At 36.8% G+C, this 27,262-nt stretch overlaps 1 protein-coding gene across 3 annotated transcripts in view; it reads left to right on the top strand.

The window, feature by feature from the left end:
* SNX14 (sorting nexin 14) overlaps positions 1 to 27,262 on the top strand; it is a 60,200-nt gene that overhangs the window by 1,126 nt on the left and 31,812 nt on the right. For all 3 annotated transcript variants that reach the window (XM_085299225.1, XM_085299227.1, XM_085299226.1), the window contains exons 3-14: positions 609 to 685; positions 799 to 877; positions 7,923 to 7,966; positions 16,064 to 16,151; positions 19,910 to 19,994; positions 21,957 to 22,113; positions 22,842 to 22,917; positions 23,718 to 23,762; positions 23,853 to 23,933; positions 24,078 to 24,192; positions 26,309 to 26,464; positions 26,696 to 26,820. In XM_085299225.1, coding sequence (XP_085155351.1) covers positions 609 to 685; positions 799 to 877; positions 7,923 to 7,966; positions 16,064 to 16,151; positions 19,910 to 19,994; positions 21,957 to 22,113; positions 22,842 to 22,917; positions 23,718 to 23,762; positions 23,853 to 23,933; positions 24,078 to 24,192; positions 26,309 to 26,464; positions 26,696 to 26,820 — 1,128 coding nt within the window. The remainder of the gene's footprint in view (positions 1 to 608; positions 686 to 798; positions 878 to 7,922; positions 7,967 to 16,063; positions 16,152 to 19,909; positions 19,995 to 21,956; positions 22,114 to 22,841; positions 22,918 to 23,717; positions 23,763 to 23,852; positions 23,934 to 24,077; positions 24,193 to 26,308; positions 26,465 to 26,695; positions 26,821 to 27,262) is intronic.

The raw sequence follows: 27,262 nt of genomic DNA, 5'->3' as shown, positions 1-27,262 counted from the left end.
AGCTACATGTGTCTAGCTTTTGGGAGTGTACATGGATGTTATTTTCTAAACATTTCACACTTTTCACTGTTGGCAGTTCAGTAGCAGGTGATATGCAATAGCTGAGAAATCATGTAATAATCACCTTCTCTTTTATTGTTTGTTTTAATGCTTGTCTTCTGGCAAATCAATGCTGTATCTTCRTTATTGACTGTAGTCAAACTTCTTTAAGTGAAATTGATTTTCAAAGAAAACAAATCCTTAACGAAGTTTCTGTTTTCTGACTTCAGAATAGTTTAATGCTGATTTTCAGAGGACTGAAAATGTTGTAGTTACAATAGTTCAAAGCTATGAGCGAAGTAAGATTTATAGAAAAGGGGAATGTCTATTATGAGACTAACTGATGTATAAAGAGATGACTGGAGAAGTGAGGGAGTATATTTTCTCAAACTTCGAGTGATTTTTCTGTTCATTTTTTCTCATGTCATCCTGTTTTCTTGACAGGAAAACAACTGTGTCTTTATGCTGTTCAGTTCTCTGTAACTGGAAGGCAAATTGACTAATATATCAACATATTAAGAGAGTTGTGATTTTGAAGAATATAAATTTGTCCAAATATTTTGTCTTAGCAATTAGAACTCCCGGAGCTATTTCCCCATGGTCACAGTTGTGCTGTCTGTGGCAAGGTCAAATGCAAGAGGCACAGGTAAGCTAAATATGTGGCACTGGTAATCTTAGTATTTATTATGTTTTGTGCACAGCAGTAGGAAACTTTCAATCAAACATTGTTACACTACCTTTTTCTACATTCTCCTACAGGCCTGCTTTGCTTCTAGAAAACTATCAGCCGTGGCTGGACCTCAGAGTGCCTTCAAAGGTCGATGCATCTCTCTCAGAGGTAGTTGCTGCTTAATTTCTTTAGTTCTTTGAAATACAATGATTTTTCTTTCTTTTTTTTTTCTTTCCGTCCTTTTTAGACGTGTTAATTCTGGTCCAGTAGAAGTCAGATATAGTTCCTATGTGTGTTAACTTGTTCTTGCAAAAATCGAATCAGAGCATATACCAAGAGTAGAGAGGCAGGATGACATATTTTTTTCATACAGATATAACTGTTTCTGTAATAGCATGCCTAAACCCTAGGAAATGAACGTAATTTGGGAAGTGTATAGGAAAGAACAGTTATGTTAGAGTCATTAAAAAGCATGTCTTATTCTCAAAGCGTTATGAATTTTAGCCCACTTAGTCTATTGAAGTGGAGGTTAAGAAATGATTTGCTCCACTACAAAGTTTCTGTAATGAACTTGAATGTGTGCTCATAGGTAGCTAAAGTCATTAGAGAAAACTATAACAAAATTCTTCCAAAGAAGAACAGCATAACAGCTGTTTTTTAATAAGACTCTAAATCAGGAAATGTCTTCAAATAATTTTGTTTTGCTTTGTTCTTTTCAAAAAATATCTGCAGACTTTTCTTCTTATTCATGTTCTTTTTTTTTTTCTTGGCTGGCAATTGATGAAATACAGAATTGTCTATTCAGTTGCCAGTGTCTTTCTTCGGAGCTAGAAGAATACACAGTTACTTGTGTAGCTTAATTTCATTTATTCAGAATTTTAACTTTGGAGTTCTGTGATAAAACAACAAATAAATAACATGTTAGAAGGGAGCACATTCTTATGTATCAGCTCCCGCTATCAACAATCCAGCATACTAGGTCAGAGCTATCTCTGCAGTATAAGCTAATAACTTCAATTCAATTGTGGGTCGTTACACTTTTGATCTCTCTCCATAGCAGAAGTGGTAAAAGGATGAAAACCTGAAGGAAAGAGAGAAATGGACAGCTGAGGAATGTTTAAAAACATCACGTCAGCAGTGTGGTAGCTTCCTTTGGTTTAATGTTGTGACTTACTCTGTAATTTCAGAAGCAAACTTTTATTGTTTTAAAATTACTGAATCTATTCAATTTTTTTTCATACAAGTGTAGACCCAMGTTTATTAAAATGCACTATCACTTCATACTATTTAAAGAGGTTTATTTTTATAAAAAACTATTGTTTTGAAGTAAAATATGAAGTATTATTATGCATGTAAATTTAGATGGTGAATAACTGTGACCATTTACCAAAGAATGTGATAAATGTGGAAGGACTGGAAAGTTTTCTGTTAAACTTTTCCTTTTCCCCTAAAAGATGCGGTAGCTTAAATGAGAATTAATGCTTTAAAAAATTTTTTTTGTATGTTATTCATAGAAGAAATGTGAATAGATACCGTAGTTATTTTCTAAGACAGATCTTTAAAATGTATTGCAGCACACTGGCATTTTTATATTTGTTAGCTATTACTGTAGTTTGGCTTTTACCAAAGTGTTTTTTCACTTCAGTGGCATGTCCTCGTCCCACCTTACTTAGCAGTTTACACATAGCTTTCATATCTCTATGCCACGCTTCTCATTTCTTTCTTTTCTTTGGGTGCTTAAGTAGAAGGAAGTGTCAGACCAAAGCTCTGGCAGTCCTGGGGCAGTGAGGCAAGGTGATAATCTTTGGTCCCATGTAGACTCTGTTGATACACCTGAGTCACTATTTCCACTTTCTATACTGCTTGGAATAAGAAATTCCACTGGATTGATTGCCTGTTGCAACCCTTTTGTGCTAGTTAAGAGAGTAGCTGAAGTTCTGCACACAATAATCTTCCTGATCATCCACCCTGGGGATGCAGCGTTTAATGTGTGCCTGGAACTGGATAACATGCTTTGGGTTGGAAAGAGACATTATTCTTATTTTCTTTTGTGGGTTTATCAGACATTAGGAGGAAACTGATACTGAATTAAGATTAATGAGGCTTTAAAGATGTGCACAGCAGGAGTGCTGAAAAAGTGGATTCTTCAAATTATTTAGAATAATTCTGAGATTTTTGAACAATTGTTTTTTCTAATTAGTTCTTCTTTTGCAGGTTGAAGAATTTTAGCACCATTCTCATTTTCTAGTGTTTCTAATTTGAACAAGTCTTGTATTCTTAATGCTTGTGTTTTCAAGTGCTTACAGATAACTTAAATTAGAAGAAATTCAGGTTTTCCTTACAAATACAGATTTTTTTATGTCTTGGATTGTGGTGGCAGTTTGTCCCATTTTACTATTTCTTAACGCTTTTGCAACCTTGTTTTGCTTATCTAGCTCCTATAAATGGTTTAAAACAGTAAGTAAAGCCTGTGCTTGACCTTTTCCCCCATCTTCAGGTATAGTTATTGTTATAGTTGAAATCTAAACTGCCTTAGCCATGGGTCTGTCAGTATTTGATATTTTGGGCTGTGTCCTGCACAAAAATAGTGTAATGACCTAAGTATAACTGTTTGCGGTGTTTTTAATCTTTGTGCTTTATCTTAGTTTTCCATTTTTTTTTTAATTTTGAATTAAATATGATTTCTATTGGCCAGTTTTAAGTATACTTTTAAGTGTTACAGATTGGATAAAGAAGAATTGAATTCTCAGTATTACAATAATGCAGTATTGAGTATAGTGAATTTGGTTCTTTACCTATAGTCTAATTTTGCTGTATGGGGAGCAGTTTAGGTTTAATTGTTGCAAATCAAATATATGTAATATTTAGAAAAGAAAGCTAACTGGTTTTCTTGCTCAGCATCACAAAAAAAAAGTTAATGGAACAGGGTATTTGTTGATCTCATAAAATTTTCATTAATTTTCASATTCTCAGGTTCTTGCTTTTTGTATGCAACCAGAATTTTTATTATTTATGAAAGTAATTTTAATCTTTCCATGCATTGCTGGAAAAATGAATGACAAGAAGTTAGCTACTATCTTCAACGTGCTCCTCRACAATCCAGAACTCTTGTAGCTGCACACTGGCCTGCATTCTTTCTTACTGGGAAAGGCTTGTTCTGCCCTCAGGATCACAGTCTTGGTCATCTAATTGTACTGTCTGTTAAGGCTTTTCTTGTTATTTGTGCTTTGCTTTTCAAATCCTTTTTGCTTTGCAGTCAAATCCAGCCTGGTAGGTCTGTCCTGCTACTGAATCATTAATCACTCAGCTGTCATAGTTTTTCCTCTTGGGAACTGGAGTTGATTCTACGGCCGTCCACAGAAAGCTTGTCGTAGCAGTAGTAGACTGAATAGCTTACAGTATTGCATTGTTTGCTGGGAAATAAATTCTCTGTGTTCTTTCTTCAGCTGTTTCTTACTCTGTTACCTGCTGCATTTGATTTTACACTTTTGATCTCTCTCCAATTAAAAATTGTACATACGTAAAGAACCAGTCATTTTCCAAAATATTTGAGAAACAGATAAGTTTTACTCTTTAGTTTTAAATACAAATGATAAGTCATTTCATTTAAAGCCTAACAGAAAAGGAAATTAAGTCTTGTTAACTAGTACTCTTTGAGATGTTGTCATGTCTCCTCTGTTGGTGCACGTGAGCAGGGCGAACAGTTGAGCTTGGATGATATATCTGATGTTGCAGGACCAGAAGACAGTACGTATGTACTGCTTTCTTCGTGCTTCCTAAGAAAATAGTGGATGGTGTTACTTTTTTTTTCTGAGCTACAGAATTACACTAATACCTGGAAGACTCATCGGGTTCATAGGGAAAGTCCATATGAATTGTATGCCTTGAATTCTCATTACTGGCAAATAATTGCCTAGTTGCTTATTATCCCTTGAGTGCTTGTATTTTGGAGTATGAGTGATTTCACGTTGTCTCTCTCAGTTTCAGTGTTACGTCTTGGAGTAACAGAGCATCATATGTAACTAAAGTGCTGTGTGTTTAGAAAATGTGCATACAGAACTTTGTGGGACTGCATTCTGCATGTCCGGCATCAAGGTGTTTTTGTTAAGGCCATATAGGTAACTTGAGCTCTAGTAGAATGTGTTTTTACCAGTGTTCTAAGCTGTGTCATCTGGACTTCAAGGGTGTTTTAAGATAGTTATCTGGTCAGCCTCTGTGCCTTTGGGACTTTGTCTACTGGGATTGTCTACATGGCTTTGTGCTGTGTAAGTAATACATACCCCCTACCTAAATAATATAGGAGAGCCCTAACTTAAGGTGTGGATTGGGAAATAGAAGAGATTAGGAGGAACACTAACAAGTCTGTGAAATAGCTCATGTGGAAGTCAGTAACAAACATAGGGTGAATCTCGAGGAGACCTTATTCAGAAGGTGGGATGGGCCATCAGGTCTTACCTCCCTCTCCCCCCTCCACACACTTTTCTTGCTGAGGTAATAACTACAGGAAAATCAATCTCAGAAACAAAAGTTTTTGGCTTAGTTAACACTGAAAACAAGGTCACTTCTTGTTAGAAATAATTCTTCTAACAACTTTAGAAGCCTCAGAAGTGTAGGTTAAGAGAGCATCAACAAGTTATGTTAGCGGTTGATGAAGTGAAATTGCAGTGACATGTACCTGATGGACAGGCTTTCTGTCCCCCAAAAGTAACCATAGATAAAAGAAACCTCTTTGAAGAGGAGCACATTATATTCACACTGAGTACAATGGCTTATTCTTGAAGGCTGTCCAAGTGCACTTTTCAATCCAAAGTGGAGSTGATTTGCTGTGGTTGCTCTTGAAGTGCAGGGCAAAAGCGGAGGAAGAAAGAGAAAGGACCCCCAAGCAGATGCCCAGTATGGATTTTTCTGCAGGTCTTTCCTCTTAAAAGGCACTTTATTTGGGAGAGCCTGTGGTTTGAGCCCTGAAAGAGGACTGTTTTGTAGAAACTCTAGATGAAGGAAAACAAAGTTGCAGTACCTGTTAGACTGAGACTTCTAGAATAAGTTGCTATTTTATATATTGGCAGTGCTATGGATGGCATTGAGTCCAAAGTGCGCTGTTCCGTTGCTGTTAATGACTGTTAAGGTAATGTTTTCTCAGTCTGAAGCTAGATTTGATCTGCCTCCTATTCTGTGAAGATTAGCTTCTAAAGAAGGTTCTTTGGCATTTCCTGATCTTTTTCTGTCTTGGGAAGTAAAGGATTTGCCTTTTTCAAACCTCTGCTTTTAATGGAAATACGACATAAGGAAAAGAAAAATAGCCTGTGCATCCATGCATTATCACATGTGTCATATTAAAATTTCACTATTTCAGGAAAGCTTTAGTTCTGAGATTGCTTAATAAAAGTCTTAGGCTGGATGGAAAAACCTAAAACAAGAAAAAAGAGAGAGAGAAAAGACATGGATGAGTTTAGATGTCTGTGCTGTGGACCATACAAAGTTGTTGAAGAAGAAGGAAAGGATGTTTGTGTGGGAAATCTCCTTGACTTTTAAAAAGAGAGAGGGAGGAGGAAAATCCCTGAAATGAAATAATCGGAGAAAAGAAGGTACCTAATCAAATTTGAGTAGACTATTTCAGTAGTGAAGATAGAAAAAGAATGCTCCATCAACTACTCAAGTCTAAAAAATTGAGAATTTAAAAAGGCCATGGTGTGTGTTTTACTAACCTTACTTGTGTACGTCATGAGTAGAGCAAAGGCCCTAAAGATAGCACAAATCTATGTAATGTGCTTGAATCCTTGCAGTGCGTACATCCTCAGTACATATATGCAGCAWATCTTCTAAGAAGAGTAATACTTATTTTTGTAAATGATGCTTTTATTATCCTCAATTACATTCAACTTTACTTTCAAACACATTATATATTTTTCTTTGAAAACTGTGACTTTTTATTTCAAGATCTTTTCTCTACAGAATATGACATAACAGCCATATATAGTGGCACAACTCATTCTTTCTTAGTACCCTTGATCAGCATTGATGTTGCTGGAGGTCAACTGATCTCCAAAGTAATGTCTGTAATTGAGGAACAAGTTGTTACAGGAGAAGATACACAGAGTATATCTTGGTGTTATAGTGAAGAAGAGATCTCAAGCAAATGTCCCTCATCCTTTTCCTTTCTCCCATCTTTTTCTTGGCACTATCTCCTGTTTCCCCGTCCCTCCAAAAGTTTCTCTTCGTTAATCATCATGCAAGAAATGTAAAAGGTACTTGAAACTGTTGTGTAAGGAGATGTGCCAAAGCTACAGTTTTGCTCACAGTACATCTTATGTGTATTATGGTAGCAGCTGTTGGTGGAACAGGCACAATTGTGTTCCCTCCCTCCCTTCCTGCTGTGTCACTGAAAGCCAAATTGAGCCATGGCATGCCTGTGGCATGGGTGCAACAGTACCATGTCCTGCCAAGGAACTGAGGTTTTCCAACATGGGAAAGGCAACCATGGGTCTGGCCTGTAAGGAACAGGTTTGAAAAAGATGGAGTGGAGAGACTTTCTTATAGACATCCATGCAGATGGCATTTGCAGGGGCTAGGGATAAGAAAGAGAAAGCCATGGTGGCACATGTGAGGCATGGGTTTTGGAAGCACTCTAGGGCTCCAGGAGATGGCTGGACAGTAAGGCTTTGCTGAAAACTGTGCGTGATGCCTGCTTGGTTTGGAGAAAGGGGAATGGCTTTTATAGAAGTTTCTTTTTAGTATTCTTCTTTTGTTTGCTTTCTTGGGGGAAGAGTGATGAGCATATAGTATGGACTGTAGGGTGTAGGAGAGTCAGAAAAGATGGAGATTCGTGTGAATGCAGGATGCTACATGCTGTAACAGAAAAGAGTGGAACTGATCTTGAAAAATCAGGGAGAGGCTTTTGGAAGAAAGATTACATTTTTTTTGTAGTAGTTGCCTAACAGAATGAGCACCATACTACTACTGTCTGTAGTAGCAGTGGCAGCTGTTTCGTGTGAGATCTGATGAAACCATAAGTTTATTACTATTTGTCCAGAGTACTGTTCATTATGCAAAATGATTGATGTCACAGTAGCACTATGTATTTATACCTAAGAGTTTTATGTTATACAAATTATATTCTGTGAGATTTGAAAGGTATTTGTTTTGTTTTAATACTTCTGACAAGGATTTGTGATAAATTTCATTTTTATAATGTTACTGTTTTTGTTCTGCACAGGTGCTTGAACTGGTGCTGGAAAACTTCATTTATCCATGGTACAGGTATGAGCTTTCCATAGAAGTTATTGTTTTTGAATAACATAGGCCTCACTCAGTACACTGTTCTGGAAAGAAACATCTGAAAACAAGCATTTCTTTTTAAATAAAACATAAAGCATTCCTTTAAGTATATAAATTTCATCATGTCAGTGCCTCTTATTTGCAGTAGAACAATTTTTTTATGATTTATAAATGGTAGAGATTCTTCTGAAATTTGTATTTGATACTAAAAACACTTCTAGATTATTCCTTTTTCATATATGCATTTCCTAATAACTCTTACTTGGAGATATGCGTGGCTTGCTTAAACCCTGTGTGAAAGCTCAAATAAATATATATATATATATATATATATATATATGTATATTTATATATATATATATATATGAGGATCAGAGACAATCTTCTGATCTTTCCCATATTCTTTTATTTTATCTTAAACTGTATGATTAAGTATTTTAAAAATAAAAATTCCACTTCTAATTGATATAGAAAGACTATTCTAAATACATGTTGCCTCTTTGCAGAGCAGCTGTTGATTTGCCTCATTTTAAGGTTGTGGGTAGTTAGGCTAGACTCAGTTGAGCAGTACTGTGTAAATAACTTTAAAGCAGTATATAAATAAAAGATAACGACCTATATGAGTTTTTTTCTACCTTGTAATTTTATGTATTAATTAGTGTTTCATAGGAAATTTTTAAAAAATCTGTTTTAACTGAACCTGCAGGGATTAATGTGTTACTTCAACATTTAAAATTAAATTTAAAATGGAATAAAACAGAAGTAAAACAACATTTTACCTTAATTCTGAATTTGACTTTTTCATTGAATGGACAGGTTCAGTTTTGTCCCTAACTCTGTGGCATCTAAAATTTCCTGGGCAGACTTTTTGCCTGACTGTTTTTTAATTGTGGCTGATGACTGTGTGCGTCTACATCTATTTTAGTTATATGATGAGTAAATACTTTGAAGAATCTAGCTGCTTCTGCAAACAGCAGAGGGAGCTTGAGCACCGTTTATTGTGAATCATCCATTTGGAAAACTCTAGCTTTTTAACTTTCAAGTATAGAAAATTAGAGGAGTTTCGTTGAGCTGTTTGATAAAGTAACAAATGTAAGGGAGCTGTCTTCAGTATTATATGATTTCATAATTTTATAATTTCAAATTAGACAGGATTTTTTGGCTGGTGGGCAATCAATTCCAAATTTTCATGTTTTGGACTGACAGGGAAACGGGTGCTCCACATATTACATACATCCATCTCCAGGTTCCAAGCTGATGAAAGTCACTTTACTGAATCACAGAATGGTTGAGGTTGAAAGGAACCTCTGTAGATCATCTAGTCCAATGCCCCTGCTCAAGCAAAGTCACCTAGAGCACATTGCACAGGATCACATCCAGGCATGGTTTGAAGATCTCCAGGGAAGGAGACTCCACAACTCTCTGGGCAACCTATTCCAGTGCTCTGTCACTCTCACAGGAAATTAGTTTTTCCTTATATTGAAGTAGAACTTCCTGTGTTTCAGTTTGTGCCTCTTGTTCTGTCGTACGGCACCACTGAAAAGAGTCCGGCCGCATCCTCTTGACACTCTCCCTTAAGGTATTTGTAGAAAGTAGGATCCTCCCTCAGTCTTCTCTTCTCCAGGCTAAGCAGGCCCTGCTCTCACAGCCTTTCCTCATAAGAGAGATGCTGCAGTTGTCTGATCATCTTCCTAGGCCTATGTGGGACTCTTGAGTAGTTCCATGTCTCCCTCGTACTGGGGAGCCCAGAACTGGACACTAGACAACTCCAGATGTGGCCAAGCATACACCATATAGTGTGTACACCATAGTAATATGTACAATTAGCAGTGCAATGTGAAAGATACTTGGTACGGAACCAGACTGAGCCTTGCACTAACAGGTTCTGCCATATCTTACCTCCTACTGAGCTGCGTGGATGTTTCTGCACTGTGTCTTTATTTTTTCTGTGGCCTGCATCTCCAGATTTGAGCTAGTTCTACAAATTCCTGCCATACTGATCAGACCTAGTAAGCTTTCTGTGAACCTGAAATACTAAGGAGTGCAATGAGCTACAGCGYAGTATTATCTGATTAATTCTGCAGGAGGTAGCTTAGTCCTGAAAGGTTTACTAGTTTCAGCTTAAAACCAGTAATATCAGATCTGATCTCATTCCCTGTAGTGTATTTCAAATGTTTCTGTGCTTTCCCATAATTCCATGAAGAGCAGTGCAGGGAGGCCTAAACTATGTGTGTATGTAGCTACTTGAGGTTTGTCCTATAGAGCATTTTAGTTCTGGCTTTTTCCATAGGGGTGGCTACACTGTTTGCTTATCTGTTCTGACTCTGGAGAAAGGATAGCTGCATTCATGAAATGTTGTTTCTGAACTAAAGAAACCTCACTGATCCCAGCTAATTCTTCACAGAGCCAGATCAGAAACCTCTTCATCCAGACTGTGCTTAGCTAGCTATGTGGGTAGTAACCGCCAGCAGGCAAGCCAGACTTACGAGATTAGGCTGATAAAAGACTGTTTTTGCTGCTTTCCTTTTCAGAGATGTCTGGGCACAGTTCTTTATGCCAGCTGACCCACTTTCAAGTGAATGCAATGGCTTATGCAGACTTTTTTCTTTTTCCCCTAATGTTCTGCAAACTGATGCTGTCTTGTAGCATGCAGCAATGTGTCTGACCTAGAAGCACAGTGTGTGTGATGCTTACAAGGAATCGTTGTCATGAGATAAAATCATAGAATTTACTGCTCCAGAAATAAAGTGCTGTGAGCAGGGAAACACTATGTGTTTTAAGTTTTTCATCTGTACACTGTGTTAGTATTTGTGATACTTTATTAGCAGGTTAAAAGTTAGAAATTACTGAGAATAAATTCATATTAGCTTAGAGGAATAGAGATTAGTAAGTAAAATGTAGTGACGTATGTACTTACATCTACATGTATTTCTGGTTTGTTATTTTTTCAAAGAATTTGTACCAGTCTACCAGTCATATTTCAATATTTATTTTTTAAAAAAAGTTTCCAATTATATAAGAAAAAATAGTGTATAGTTGTAAGTAATCAGTTTGCAGAGCTCCAAATAGCAGACTGAGTCGATTGCTTATACGTATGCTATACAAAAAGACTAGGTAATATCTTATTTATACCAACTTATATTTCATTTTAAATAGACGAGTTTAAAGTTTGAATCATTCCTTTGTGCCTACTGAGTTTTTTGGCCATTGGTGCCACTGCAACACCAATTCTCTGAATTCTAATGTAATATGAGTAATTGCCACATTTTTGTAATGTATTACCCTGAAACCTTTTCCTTGATGGTGACTAAAAACCCTGATTCTAGACATGGAATTGCTTCTATTTTAAATGCAAGTAATATAATTTAAAAATCAAGAGTTGTGGTGAATTACAAACCATAGCCTTACGTTTTTTTCATCTTGCAGCTTATTTTCTTATGAAATTTGGCCAACTCAAAGATTAATTGTCAGATTAAAAAAATCCCTCCAGTATTTGTGCATGATTTCACTTATAGTAGATCCCGTAAGACTTTGCGTGCAATAGCAGTTGGATGTATCTTTTTTGAGACATTTGACTCAGTACCTGTTTAAAATTAACTGATCAAGCCTTTTTATTTTAGCAGATACCTCCATTATACTTACTGTTGTGTTTTTAAGTTCTTCCTTAAAAATCCTGGCAAAATGCAGCCAATTTTTAAAATGTTTCCAAGCAAGTTGTTTTGACATTCCATTGTGTCACTAGAGATTTGGGATTTTACAGGTTCTTGATGTTCTTTTAACCAGTCTTTAGTCTGCTACTGATTAAAAGAATATCTCTATAAAGTACGTGTCATAAAGTCTTGTCCAAGTAGAATTAGCCAAAATGCTGGTTGTCAAGTGTCAATAAAATAACAACTTCTTGGTCCAAATTACTTCACRTATCTTATTCACTGTCAGATATTAATAATACAACCGTACGATTTGTTTGCTAATCCCTTGGCTCCCTTCGATAGGGTAGAACAGTATTTGCTAACCATTTTGCTTCCAAAATGTCAGCTGTTTATCTTAAACCAAACCAAACTGCCTCCTACAGTATTCTTGTCCGCTTTGATTTGCGGTGAGAAGATGGTTGTATCCCATACAGGAAGCAGGCTGCTCTCTTTGAGGTGCTTTTTTTTATGCACCTCTGAGATGGTGGAGTTCAGGATCCAGCAGGAAAGAACTAAGGCAACAAGCAGGATTGCAACCCTAGACTTCAGGAGAGCGGACTTTGGGCTCTTCAGAGACCTAATTGGTGGAGTCTCATGGGTTAAAGCCCTAGAAGGAATTGGGGTCCAGGACAGCTGGCTAGTATTCAAACATCACTTCCTCCAAGCTCAAGAGCAGTGCATCCCTATGAGTAAAAAGTGCAGCAAGAGGGGCAGGACAYCTGCATGGGTGAGCAAGGAGCTCTTGGCCAAATTCAGACAGAAGAAGAAAAAACACAGACTGTGGAAGAGGGGACAGGCTACTTGGGAGAATTATAGGAATGCAGCCAGAGTATGTAGAGATGCAGCGAGGAAGGCCCAGGTGTAATTGAGTCTGGCAAGGGATGTCAAGGACAACAGGAAGGGYKKCTTCAAATACATCAGCAGCAAGAGGAGGACTAGGGAAAATGTGGGCCCACTACTGAATGGGGCGGTGGCCCTGGTGACGAAGGATGCAGAGAAGGCAGAATTACTGAATGCCTTCTTTGCTTCAGTCGTCACTGCTAAGGGCAGCCCTCAGGAATCCCAGAGCCTGCACATGAGGGAGAAAGTCCAGAGAAGGGAAGACTTTCCTTTGGTTGAGGAGGATAGGATTAGAGACCTTCTGGGCAGCCTAGACATCCACAAATCCATGGGCCCGGATGAGATGCACCCACGGGTCCTGAGCAAGCTGGCAGATGTTGTTGCCAGGCTGCTCTCCATCATCTTGGAAAGATCCTGGAGAACTGGAGAGGTGCCTGAGGACTGGAAGAAAGCCAGTGTCACTCCAGTCTTCAAAAAGGGCAAGAAGGAGGACCCAGGCCACTGTAGGCCAATTGGCCTCACCTCCATCCCTGGAAAGGTGATGGAACAGCTCATTCTGGATGTCATCTCCAGACATACGGAGGAAAAGAAGGTGATCAGGAGTAGCCTGCATGGATTCAGCAAGGGGAAATCCTGCTTAACCAACCTGATAGCCTTCTGTGATGGARTGACTGGCAGGGTAGATGAGGGGAGAGCAGTGGATGTTGTGTACCTTGACTTCAGCAAGGCTTTTGACACTGTCTCCCATAACATCCTCCTAGAGAAGCTCAAGAAGTGTGGGTTAGATGAGGGGACAGTGAGGTGGATTGAGAAGTGGCTGAAAGGCAGAGCTCAGAGAGGGTCATCATCAGTGGCGTAGAGTCTAGTTGGAGGCCTGTGGCTAGTGGCATCCCCCAGGGCTCAGKACTGGCTCCCATCCTRTTCAACTTCTTCATCARTGACCTGGATGAGGGGACAGAGTGCCTCCTCAGCAAGTTTGCTGMTGATMCCAAGCTGGGAGGAGTGGCTGACACACCTGAGGGCTGTGCTGCCATTCAGAGAGACCTGGCCAGGCTGGAGAGCTGGGCGGAGAGGAACCTCCTGAGGTTCGACAAGGGCAAGTGCAGAGTCCTGCACCTAGGGAAAAGTAACCCTAGGCACAAGTACAGGCTGGGGCTGATCTTCTGGAGAGCATCTCTGCAGAGAAAGACCTGGGAGTGCTGGTGGATGACAGATTGACCATGAGCCAGCAATGYGGCCAAGAAGGCTAATGGTCTGCTGGGGTGCATTAGGAAGAGTGTTGCGAGCAGGTCGAGGGAGGTGATCCTGCCCCTCTGCTCAGCCCTAGTGAGGCCTCATTTCAAGTCCTGTGTCCAGTTGTGGGCTCCCCACTACAAGAGAGACATGGAGCTCCTGGAGAGAGGCCAGCGTAGGGCTACGAAGATGATCAGAGGGCTGGAGCACCTGCCCTRTGAGGAAYGGCTGCGAGAGCTGGGCCTCTTCAGCCTGGGGAAGAGAAGACTGAGGGGGGATCTTACCAATGTGTACAAGTACCTGAAGGGAGGGTGTCAAAGGGACGGGGACAAACTCTTTTCAGTTGTCCCGTGTGACAGGACAAGAGGCAGTGGGCAGAAATTGAAGCACAGGAAGTTCTGCCTGACCGTGAGGGGGAATTTCTTCCCTGTGAGAGTGACGGAGCACTGGCACAGGTTGCCCAGAGAGGCTGTGGAGTCTCCTTCTCTGGAGATCTTCAAGGCCTGCCTGGATGCAACCCTGTCTTAACATGCTCTAGGTGACCCTGCTGAGCAGGGGGATTGGACTAGATGATCTCCGGAGGTCCCTTCTCAACCTTACTGATTCTATGATTCTGTGAGTCTATGCAATTAGTTATATACCTTCACGATCATGTCACCAGTGTCTGTAGCTAACAGTTCACCTTCAATATGCGTTTGGGTGCTATGTAACCCAGGCTAACACTGCTCTAAAAAAAATGGATGCTTGATAATGTAATATGTTATGGGCATAAAATAAGTATTTTTCAAACATATTGTTGTATCTTGCACTGAACTTTTTTAAATATAAATGATAGTTGCATTTAATACAAATAAAACTAGTATATTATTGAAAGCTATAATGGCTTTTACATGTGGTCATTAGCCAAAGCAGGATCTAGCTTTCTTTGGTGTATCATTGCTCAGCTATTATAATACAATTTTATCAATAACTTTACTCRTATTCTAATGTCCATATAGACTTAAATGCCGGTACATCTTTTTCTTTCTATTGCATATTGAAGAATGGTATCATCTCTTTTTTCATTCAGTTTAGTTGCATTTAAGACTTAAATATATCTGCCATTTTTATTTAGTTTATTGAAAACAACATAGAGTTAGGTGTTCTTCTATCCTTAATCAACTTAAAATATTTTTTTACATGATTTTCCACTGAAAATGCTGTATTGCCGCAATTGGAAGCTGGAAAGCCAGATTATGAGTTAGACGATATTTTAACTCCGTGATTTGGTAGTCTGTTTCAAATTGTTTAATTTTATTTATTTCCAAGCACTTACCATATTAAATAATTTCAAATCTCTTCCAGTCAGCTATTGGTTGAGATTCTCATTCTTTCTTTCTTTATGTAGTAAAGAGTTTTACAGCTTTGTAAAATGAAACTTTTCAAGAAGTAAATATTGTCATTAACATACTTTAATTTTAATATGTACAGACCAACTTTTACCAGTTTCCTGTGCTTTTTCTTTTTTTTTTTTTTTTTTCCTTCTAGGAAATGGGCATTTCTATTTAGACTAGAAATAGACCCAAATTTTTTTGGGGGGGCAGGAGGGAACGGGGGAGGAAATGTGTTGTGAAGTGGCATCCAAGAATTGGAACGTATTGGATAAAGTACTGGTAYAAGTTTTCTATTGGAAGAGGCTCACCTGAAATACTAGGGATGTATTCCATTTCGTTGGAAGTTAGATGAGAAACTATCAACTTTGTAATAAAGCTTAAACAAAAAATAAAGTTAACGTAGCCAAATCCATACCTAAAACAAAATTATTTGAAATCTTGGAATACTGAAGGTCCTGGAATAGGTATTATGGAAAATCCAATTTTGACTAGCTTAATTGTAATACATGCTTGCAGTACTACTTTTTTCCAAAGGCCTTGCAGTTATTAATTCAGACTCACTACATGACACTGAATGAGGAAACAGTCATTGTTTTCATATATGTAGGAACTGAGTTAGATAATACTACTTTGTCAAAATTATGCAGATGTTTATTAATAGAGCATAAATCGGTATATAATTGCAAGTTACGTTCAGACATTCTTCTTAAGCCATTGCTGCATGTGCAGACCTACTGGGAATACTATGTATTTTTTGTTTTTGCTCAGATTGGTCACTCTCTGGCCTCACTCAGTGGTTTTCATTTTGATAAATGTGTGTTGAAACGTCACAACTGAATGTTCTTATTCCAGCTTTTAGGAGTACTAGATGTGTTGTGGTTGGATTAATATRCAAATAATATTTTCTTCTGTTTTCTTACATGACTTGTTTTATACCTCTGCAGAAATATTACTGATGATGAATCCTCTGTAGATGAACTGAGAGGCACACTGCGTTTTTTTGTATCTGTATTAGTTCGGAGAATTCACAAGGTAAAGTGGCTTAGAAGTATTAACTTTTTTTTTTCCATTTGAAATAACATTGCTAGSTAAATGATTCTTTAATTCTTTTTTAAATTATGGTTTTAAAAACAATGTTTTAGCCAGTGTAGGCAATTTTCTAAAAAGTTTCCTCTTTGTGCTCATCTATGCCCTCCTTTTGCACCTTAATCTGTTCCTGGTTGTAAACTGTCTTTGAAGGTTCTTGTAAGTGAAGATCTTTCTGATAGCAATGCAAGGCATTTTTAAAATCTTGGAATGGTCTTCTAGATGTCTATTAGTGCCTTAATCCAAGTAGAAATAATTTTGAGAATTACAGAAAAGAATTATTGGACCATGTTTAAAAGTGTATGCGTCTTCATGGCTTCTTGCTGTCTGGGTTCTTTGAATGCAGTCAAGGTCGTTATATTGTTTATAAATCAGAGATTGTAAGTAAGTGAATAGCTTGCTGTAAGAATTAGAATAGATACGAGTCATATGCTAACCTGGTTCTTACAAAAAGTTCTGAAAACTAAATTTTAAAGATGTAAGTTAGCTGTTAACTGTGTTTAATATATTAGAACATACACCATGATGATCTCTGCTAAAGTGCATCAAGCCTGTTTTACAGGGATTGCTTCTAAATTTCTGGCTGTTCTAAGCAGGAAAAGATGATAACTCAGTTTCCAAATTTACTCAGTGTTGGCCTCTCTGTTGGAACTGCTACCATAAGTGTGTGTGTTTGTGACTTTTTTTCCCCTCCTTAGTAACAGCAATATTTCCTGATCTACAAGTTGTAAATGTACTCTATCATGACTGATTAATAGCCTGATTCTGTTCTTGCTGTCTGTCAAATCCAGATGACTTTATTGTAATTCAGCCGTGTTGCTTTTAAAGCTAATGTGTAGGAAAATTAGTAAATGTTCTGGGTAGTGCAGACATTATGGAGGTGTGAAACCGAAGTAAATCTGCCAAAGTGAAAGTACAGATCAAGTCTTAAAATTTAATTTGTAGTTGTAATGCATACAGTTGATACTTGAAATGTTTGTAAATCTATTGTTAATCCAGAAAATAAGGATGTTGGGACTATGCCTCCTTTACTGATCTTGTAATAAGGTATCAGTTCTGTTGTCTTAGATGAACTGTATCATTTTTTACCATCCAGTGTGAATTTAAACAAAGTAATAATTTTCTGTATTTGCCTTGGTCAGTAGCAAAATATAAATAATATATTCAATTTTGTATATCTGGCTAGAGAATATAGGCAACAACAATTCAAAGACATTCTAACTGTGAAGGTATTAAACACTGTTGGGGGAGCTACAAAAACATAAAGAATATCACTAAAGTGCATTTCTCATTACAGATAGGTTTATTTGTGTACATGCTATGTAATATTTATTTTGTCTCTTTGTATGAAGTGCTATAAACATTTCAGACAACATGGTACTCATAACAACCTCATATTTTGGAACAGAGCTGAAATTTGATATGCTCCATCCACCATGCAATAGAATGTGGTGTCTCGTGCTATAGTATATTTTTCAGCCCATACCTTTTCTGCTCAGCTAAAGTGTTTGTATGCATGCGCATACTCCCACTACACAGATTGAGACAGCCTGAATTAATAGCTATGATGCATATACTAATGAAAATATGCTTAGAAATGAGACTAGATGTGCAAGTCAAAGAATCTATCCTTATTGTTTAAGACTTAAACTTACAAACTTTTTCAGAGAAAAAAATCTTTGGGGGGATTATTTGTTTCCGACAGTTTCGCTTTTTCGCTTTTTTGCTTTCTTCCCCCCCTTTTTTTTCCCTTTGCGGTTGTTTGAAAAAAGTAACAAGCACTTAAGATCAGTCTACTCTTAAATATCATTAAAATGCAGATCCTCTTCCTCCCCACTGTGTGCTTCAACCTATTCTAGAATTTTCTTGCTGTGGCCATGTCTGCGCTTGGTATGTTTAGTTAAGGGAAAGTGTAGGGGTTTTGCTTTGTAAATTGTAGTATGGATGGCCCTGAATTTGATTTCTTTTTTTGTTTGTTTCTTTTAATGAAAAGATAGGTTCTAGCATAATGTCAATAAAAATTTACTTGCTGTGCTCTTGGACTTACTATGCAAGAATACATACTCCTTTCTCCCTGTATTTCATAACAAACTTCCTCTTTATTAAATCTGGYGCTGAAATGTCGGTCCCAAATGACAGGAGTTTGCATTGATGAAAAAAGACTCCTACTTTTTTTGCTTACAAACTGGAGTTGAYCTTAATTTAATTACTTATAGGCAATTGTAGTCTGTACTACTTGCTTGTCTGAGCTGACGAGATAGTAGCTGTACATCTCAAATACTACAGGAGACTAAGCAGAAATAGATGCTATTCAACTTATATGAAAGCATAGAAACAGTTCTCTGGGCTGTGGTGGCCTTTGCAGTTATACCTTTTCCTTACTTTTCTGGCAAGACATAAATTTGTGCTTCTGTTTTGGTACTTAAGGTCTTTATTAGGCTTGATCTCGATGAGGGATAAACTATTAGGAAAGAAACTTGTCCAGAAGTCTTAGGTTTTGAATACTTAAAATTGATTGTTTCTACTCCTCTGAGACATCTTTTGTTYTTGCTTGAAGTAGAGGGCGTGCAATGTGTAACTCTGTTTCAACATAATTTTCTATGCAAACTCATACATATGGGAGGGAATGGCTTGAAACTGTACAGGCTAGGGTTGGACTGGCTGGGGAGCAGCTCTGCTGAGAAGGACCTAGGTCTCAGAGTGGACAACAACCTGAACATGAGCAAGCAGTTTGCATTGGCAGTGAAGATGACCAATAATATTCTGGGCTGTATTGAGAGATGCAGATCCAGTCTATTGAGATTTGGCACTCTTTAGACCACTGGAGCACTTGATCTGTCAGGAGATGACCGTCTCCATCTTTGTAGGTTTTCAGGACACAGCTGGATACAGCTCTGATTTCAGGCTGTATCCCTAGTAACCTTGTAGCCCTGGTTTGATCTTGCATCTGACCCTGTTTTGGGCAAGAGGTTAGACTAGAGACCTTCAGAGGTCCCTTTGCACCTGAGTTATTCCATACTTATTTCATTTTCACAACCAAGGAAAGTATAAACACAGGAACCTAGCTAATATCTTTCATTAAATAATACATAAAGAAAGCATACAAGTAAGTTACATTTTGTTTTTTTATAAGGACCATGTGATGTGCATGTAGTAGTGTTGTTGGCACTAACAGTGGTCCTGACTGAGTAACTCAAGAATTCTCTCTTGGTTCTTCTGCCATCATCTGGGTTGAGACATGTCCACCTATACATGGACAGAGAGGAGGGTTTCATTTTGTTGTTTGTTCTTATTGAGATATGATTCTTGATGGTAAGGTGCACAAGGGCTAGAAGCAAAATGTAATTAACTTGCTTTTGTGAGCGGTCAAATCTCCATGTAGAACTAGRCTTCATTTACACTGACTTAGGAATCAAGCTGTATTTCTGTAATTATTGCAATGGAAGAATTGCAGTGTGAACCAGTGAACAATAAATGTGTTAACAGTTCAGTTTATGACACTTAGTTGCAAATACTGTTGTATATCTTGCTCAGAAAATGAGTATATTGTCACTTTTTCTAACGAATTAGTTTTTTGTTTCTAGAGGGTTAATTTTATGATTAGAATGGGGTCATATAATCAAATTAATATGTCTAGAAGTTGTTTTCTTGAATAAATTTGGGTGAAAAAATAAAACAATTCCTGTTTTGAAACTTCTCTTTAGGTGGATGTCCCAACTGTTGTAACAAAGAAAATGCTCAAGGCAGCAATGAAACACATAGAAGTAATAGCTAAAGCCAGGCAGAAAGGTATGTAAAGTCATAATGCTTTATCAGTTTAAAATGGGAAGTTTATTTCTGTATGTTTGTCATTACATTTGCTTAATCTTTTCATGCTTTCCATTCATTTGTCTTCTGGAGAGTGCAGAGACAAATAAGGAAAAAGTTATGATACAAATAACCTTGTCTGTTTTGAAGTTCAGCATTCAGATATCTCCAGAACTTTGGAATACGTTTTTTTTTTCCCTCTGCATGGTAAGCAGGAACATGTTTTTCTTGTCTTTTCAGAGCAATCAAGATCACCTTGCAATGTTTCTTGAAGTTTTTCCTCTGTATTCTAGATGAGCAATTATAATTGAAAGGATTTGCTTGTCTGTACCTAATAAACACACTGACCTGTTTAGTTCATACTGAACTGGATGTTTCACATCCACGARTTACTAAATCTTAAAAAGAGTGTGATTAGGGTTATTGAAGAATTGCTGGAGAAACGTTAGATGCTGAGAGCAGTAACTGTAGGCACAGCTGCAAAAGTGACATACCAGCATTTTGATAGTTCTTCTTCAAAAGAAGTTCTACTCATTTAAACAGCACAGGAAGGCTGAAAGTAGCTTTGGTATAACAGAAGAAAGTGAATGTATGCTTGAAATATGCACAGATACCCCCCCTCAAAAAAAAAAAAAAAAAAAAAAAAAAACAAACCCCCCCCCCCCCAAAAAAAAAAAAAAAAAAAAAAATGCAAATGTTTAATTTGACACAGGCTCTGATACTTCTGTAGAATTCCAGTTGTATACGAACTAAAATGTTTCTGATTTGATGACACTGATATGAGCAGCTAGTGGAGTTCATTGTATTGAAAAGTTATGTTTATAAACAATGGTGAGATTTTTGAGTAGTAGCACATTTATTCCTTATCTAAAATAAGAATATTTTCACAAGTCTAATATAGAAAATATATTAAAACTGCACATTGAAAGAAAATTTGCAAAATAGTACATTTGCTGTTGGAAAATTAGTTATCTTGATATTGCCCCCCAAAACACACACATATACTGCTATATTCCACCACACTATCTACTAAATCTGCTTTTGTTCAGCTTTAAGAAGAGATGTTTACTTTCACTGGAGTCGTGATCTTTTCTTCCCCATCCTCAAAATGCCTTCTCGATATACACCCTTCAAAGTGTCATCTTAATATACACAAATACATGTTATTTGATGTTTGGAAATTACACTGATCATGTAAGTAGTGGGTATGAATAATGAGACATACTGTGAGCAAATTAGATCATCTTTTCATTACACAGCAAAAAGTTCAAGATACTAGATATCTTGCTGTGCTATTTATGTCAGATTTCATTCTTCCTGATTTCTGTTAAGAGTTGGAAACTTTTTTTTCCCTTTTTTTCTTTCTAGCAGCAAAGAACTGTATTTTCAATACATAACATCAAAAATATATTCTTCAGTGATTTCAAGGAACAGACTTGCTCCCTGAGGGCAAGTATACGAAGTGGCAGCTGAAAGTGACCTCTTGCAACAGAGCTTTCTAGCAAGTGTTGTTAAAACAGCCACCCGTTGTAGATGGTTCAGAGGTAGCTTTCAGGCCTTGCAATATGTAAAAGCCCAATAAATTGTAGACTAAGGAGAAGCTCAGGTAAAAGCAAGCAGAGGCAGACTTTGGAAACGCAGGTCTAGAAGAGTCAAAATACTGAGTTCTTCAATAATTATGAATAAAAAACATTCTGGAAACTCTACAAATTACAGCTATTTGGTGAAAGAATTCTTATTTCTGTGTGAGACTTAATTTTTACATAGCCGGACTTCAAGGCTAAGCCAAGGTAGTTTTTTGAAGTTACTACATTGTAATTCTTTGGCAGTTGTACATGGCTTTACGGTAAAAGTATTAACTTCTTGACACAAACTGAAAAGCAGTCTTCTGTTTTGCAATAAGAAAAAACTGGAACAACTTGTAATTCTGTCTTTTAATCACAGTGAAAAATGCAGAATTTTTACAGCAAGCTGCTTTAGAAGAATATGGACCAGAACTCCATGTTGCTTTGAGAAGTCGAAGAGATGAACTTCACTACTTAAGAAAACTTACTGAACTTCTTTTTCCTTATATTTTGCCCCCAAAGTCAACAGAATGCAGGTATAAAAAGTATTTAGAGTGGTATTTTTAAAAATATCTGCATATGCAGTGCTATCATCTTGGGGAGTGAAAGAATCCTTAATTTGAATTTTTTTTTCCTGTAAAATGAAGCAAATAAAGAGTATACTTAATGGTGAACCCCTGCCTAGATTTCTCACTGGCTTTGTTCCCTGTTGGTTTTGATATATTGTGTATACATAGGCCTACCTTCAAGCCCGAGAGAACTTTGGGAGAACATTGAGGTAGATGGTTCAAAGGAGTTCAGCTSTAAACATGTCAGAACAAGGACTGTTGGGTGTCCCTGGCCATACTTACATCCTGTCTTTAAACTGTACTGCCACCTTCTCTTCTGTGTTGGAAGTTCCATTCTGTGTAATGCTGGTATTGAGTGTTTACTCCTTTTGTATAATAGTTTGTTAGGGGTAATCCTTGCTAGAGAATAGGAGGCCAGAACRCTAGTTTTCTTCTAGGTGTGTACAGTTTTCTCCATCTTTTCCTTTTGGTTACATGTTCAAGGTTAGTGTTAGCTTTTTGTATATTAGTTTTTTTTTCTTCTTTTTTTTGATCAGTCTCAAAAGTATTTGGGCACACTTAAGGTATTATTAAACACTAAAATATACTTTGGAGTAAAATATAATGGCATCATCATTTAATTCCCTTAATTATGTAAGCTACTAGGTTGCTATCAGAGTACTAACTTTTTTTTTTTTTTTTTTTTTTTCCCTCAGATCCTTGACACTTCTTATAAGAGAGATACTGCCTGGTTCTGTTTTCCTTCCCTCTATGGATTTCTTAGCTGATCCTGTAAGACTCTGGAGCACAGGCATTTCAGTATTGCTATTTTCCTCCTAAGCAAACAGTATGTTGTGGTAAAGCAAACGGTGTACAATGGCTTATTYGCTGTAGCTTGGACTAAATAAAAGAAGAAGAAACATTGTGCCCTCCTCCCCCCGCCCCCCTTTTTTTTTAAGTTATGCATTGTAACTTGGTTTGAGTGCTTAACTAACCAAACTGATTGAAAATACAGTCTTAGCATGATCTCTTTAGAGTGTTTTTAATAAAAGATTACAATTCCCATAAAATGGGAGAATGCTGCACTAATATAAGCACCTTCATGATGATATAACTACACTTAAACAAGGGCTCAACTTAACTGTAGCTGTATTTTTATAGCAATCTAAGTAAACTAGTTTTTTTTGTTGCTGTATGAAACCAACTATTTTGTCCTTAACTATGCCAAAAATAGGTCATTTATTTCTAAATATAGAATACAGTCATTTTTGATATTTTTATGAATGCATTTTAATAGGTGAAATTGCTATACATATGAAGATATCACCTAGTTGCAAGCAGAATGTACTGTAACTGTGGAAGAACCAGTAAGTTGTTAGATCTACGCTAACAGTAAAAATGTAGAGTTTTCTTCCAACAGATGAGAAATACTTCSATACAGATCTCTTGAAGTTCCCTGACTTGGAGACCTTTCAAGCCAGATAATTTTTTAGTATTACKAATGTATTCACAGGTTTAAACTTGGGCATGACATAATAACGAAATGATTTTCATCTGGTTTGAGAGTCTTGTTGTATTGTGTTTTTATGTAGGACACTGTCAACCACTTGCTGCTGATCTTCATTGATGATAGTCCAGTGAGTACTGACAATATTAAAACAGTAGTAACCTGCCTGTTTACCTGTTCAATAAGCATTCTTACTCAATTTTTGTCACTTTTTCTGCAGCCGGAGAAAGCAACTGAGCCTACTTCTTCATTAGTTCCATTCCTACAGAAATTTGCAGAGCCAAGAAATAAAAAACCGTCTGTAAGTAAAGAAAACATTTATTTATTTTCCTCTTTGAATAAGAATATTGCTTTACTTGCTGCTCTTGTTTCTGCAACCTTTTGCGTTATTTGTGYTCTTAGTGAAAGTTTGAAAATCATCTGACTCTACTTTTAACCTTTTAAGGTCCTGAAACTGGAGCTAAAGGAGATCAGAGATCAGCAAGACCTTTTGTTCCGCTTTATGAACTTCCTGAAACAGGAAGGAGCAGTCCATGTGCTGCAGTTCTGCCTGACTGTAGGTAAGGCTAGATATGTGGAATGAGCTTGCTTGATCCTTAAAAGCTTTAGGAATTTGCRTATTCACGTGACTGTTCAGCTTTGGAACTAGACAGCGTTGTTAAGAGGAGATTAAATTTCAGGATCTGTGTTGGGTTACTTCATTATATCCTGATTCTTTAAGGCTGATCTTGACACTGTTAATGTCAGTGTGGAATTTTGCTCCTAATTGTATTTCTGTTTGTTATAAAAGTTGCACATTTTAAAAAAGAATCTTCTTGTAAGGAAAAAAGTCTGTCCGTGTATACAAGATAAATCTGCCTTTTCTAATATGTCATTATTAAAGTATTTCTAAAATGAGCCGTACATCATAAGAAGCTTCTCATGTTCTTTTAGACCTAAAGTTCTGAYGTGTATACAAAGCAGAAACACAACATTAAAGCTGTTGAAACCTCCTGTTTGGTAACTTGTACCTTGATCATGATGTACGTCTTTGTTTTTACTGTTATATAAGTGTTGGCTGGAAAGCCGCCTGTTTTCCAATGACAATTTTTTCTGTGAGGTTTCTGTAATTTATAGTGGCTTATTTCAAGGTTTTTTGCTCTACTAATGGTTTGTTAGTGGCTTATCAAGAGGACTTCTTACATGTCTATGTGTRTACACATGTATTCATACATGTTTATATACACATAGATGTGTGTATGTGTGCTAGATGTGTGTATRTGTGCATGTCTAACTAGTCAGGAGGAGGAATGTTTCTAGAGGAGAAGCTGTTACAGAAACATGATAAGGTATCTTCTATCAGCTTCTGTCGTTCAAATTTGCTTCCCACTAAACCATACTGCCATTACAGTGGTCTGTACCTTTCAATATCATCAAAGTTTATCACATTACATTATATACAGTAATAAAGATAGTTGCAAGGATTACGTAATTCTTTATTATAAAAGTAAGCAAATATTTCTATGTTGCATAGGAAATAATGATTCTATTTTCTTATCCCAAGCCTGTACATGCAGCAGGAAGATGTGAAATTAAATATGAAGCAGACTTTATCTCATAAAATACTGCAGAAATCATTAATAGATGCATAAAAGAAACATAAATAATCTCTCTGCACACAGTTTCTTATGGGTTCATTATCCTTCCAAATATGTTGGCTTTTTGTCAGGGAAAAACTCCTCACCTTGCCAAAAAGAAATTAATGCCTGATGTATGTATAAAGTATTCTAAGCTGATACACAGTTCTCTAGACCTGCTTCMTATAGCAGGAGTATTTTTCGTACTGGGTGTTGCCGGTGATCAATTTTTATTTCTGAGCACTGTCTTCTTTCAGGACTTGTCCCTTGCACGCTAAGACATCAGGGTTCTATATAAGCTTTTAAAACAAAGGGTAAGATTATCTGCCGTGTTTTAAGCATCTCAAGTTATACTGTCTCAAACTAAGTCTCTACGGTAAGTTATTAYTTAGCAGGTAGAGAAAAATATCTTGAATATGAAGCACTTAAGAGAAAAAAAAAGAAACGGAAGAGTTTCAGAAAACATTCTCTGAAGAAGTCTATTTCTGACCGTTAATTGAAAATCGAGTAAACTCTACCTTATTTTTCTTTCTGGACAGTGGTAGTGCCGTTAATAGAGTGAACAATAAATTAACTAGGATTGCACAATAATTGTGTTGAATAGATTTTGTAGTCAAGGGAAGTTCATTCTCAGGTTAGTCTGATATTAAAGAAGCCATTGAAAATATTAAGACTTGTTGTTGGATCTTAGGAATGAAATAGCAGCAGAATAGGCAGATGACTGTGGTTTAAGGGTCCGCTGGGGCTYTATGTAGGTTTAGCTTGAACTGGAAGCTATGCTAAAATAAATTACCATTTCCAGGTTAGTAATTCGAGAATAAAAATTCTGTTCTCTTGCAGGAACAGCTATACATTTTCATGTTTTTTTCCTTACTGTGMTAAGGAATAACTACTTTTAATTGCAATATTTTTGAGAACTAATTTTGTGAGCAAATTTGAATTTTAGTAAGAATGCTGCTAGCTTGAGATTTTGAGATGTCTTCTATTCCTTCTTAAGTTTTTATAAATGACGACTTTGCCAAGTTGATCAACGAATATATTACTTTCCCCTATTTCTTAGAGGAATTCAATGACCGAATTTTGCAACCGGAACTATCAGATACCGAGAAGATGGCTCTTCATGAGGAAGTACAGAAAATTTACAAAACTTACTGTTTGGATGAAAGCATTGACAAAATTAGATTCGATCCTTTCATAGTAGAGGAGATTCAAAGAAGTAAGTTTGAGATTGAAAAGAATAATATACACTGGAATTAGAGAGCATTATTTTATCATGCTTTTTAAAATGTTCTACCATCCTGCTATGTTATGCTTAAACCTTGTTTTGTTAATATTTTTATATTTTAAACAAGTCTATGTCAGACTTGTATTAGCTTGCAAAGCAAACAAAAACTAAGTCCAGAAAAAAACCCACCTGACATCATTTATATTTACAAAATTTTTGTAGTTGCTGAAGGTCCATATGTGGATGTTGTGAAACTTCAAACTATGAGATGTCTTTTTGAAGCTTATGAGCACGTTCTTTCTCTCCTTGAGAATGTTTTTACTCCCATGTTTTGTCACAGTGATGAGGTAAGCATGAAAGATTTGAAGACCAGTCTTAAAGCAAGATTATATTTTTTAAAAAGATACCCTATTTAAAGTTAGCATGTGTACGTGTAACTGAAAAACATGCCTTCTTTTTCCACTTCAGTTTGTACTGCAGAGTCAGGTCAACTCTCATTAAGAAAACTGATATTATTCTGGCTTGACACGTCATCAACAGAATWAAAACAAAAAAATTCTTCATTTCCCGATATAACAGTTAGCATATTCTATTGCTGTTACAAAAGGCTCCCCTCCTTTTATAATTGCAAATTTGAAGTAGAAGTAATCTGCATGATAGACATGAAACTATATTAAGACTCTCTTTATTTACTTTTCAAAATGTAATGATACATTAAAAAAAAAGGGGGGGGGAAGGGAGGAGGGAGGGTGTGTCTTTGTTAAGCATTCCAGCTGCTAAAGGTCAGAT

This window comes from Rhea americana, unplaced genomic scaffold (genome assembly GCF_003343005.1).
Source record: "Rhea americana isolate MKP2758 unplaced genomic scaffold, rheAme1 scaffold_147, whole genome shotgun sequence".
In the NCBI taxonomy this organism is placed as follows: Eukaryota; Metazoa; Chordata; class Aves; order Rheiformes; family Rheidae; genus Rhea; species Rhea americana.
The sequence above is the reverse complement of the archived record's forward strand: the minus strand, read 5'-3'. Positions and strand labels throughout refer to the sequence as shown.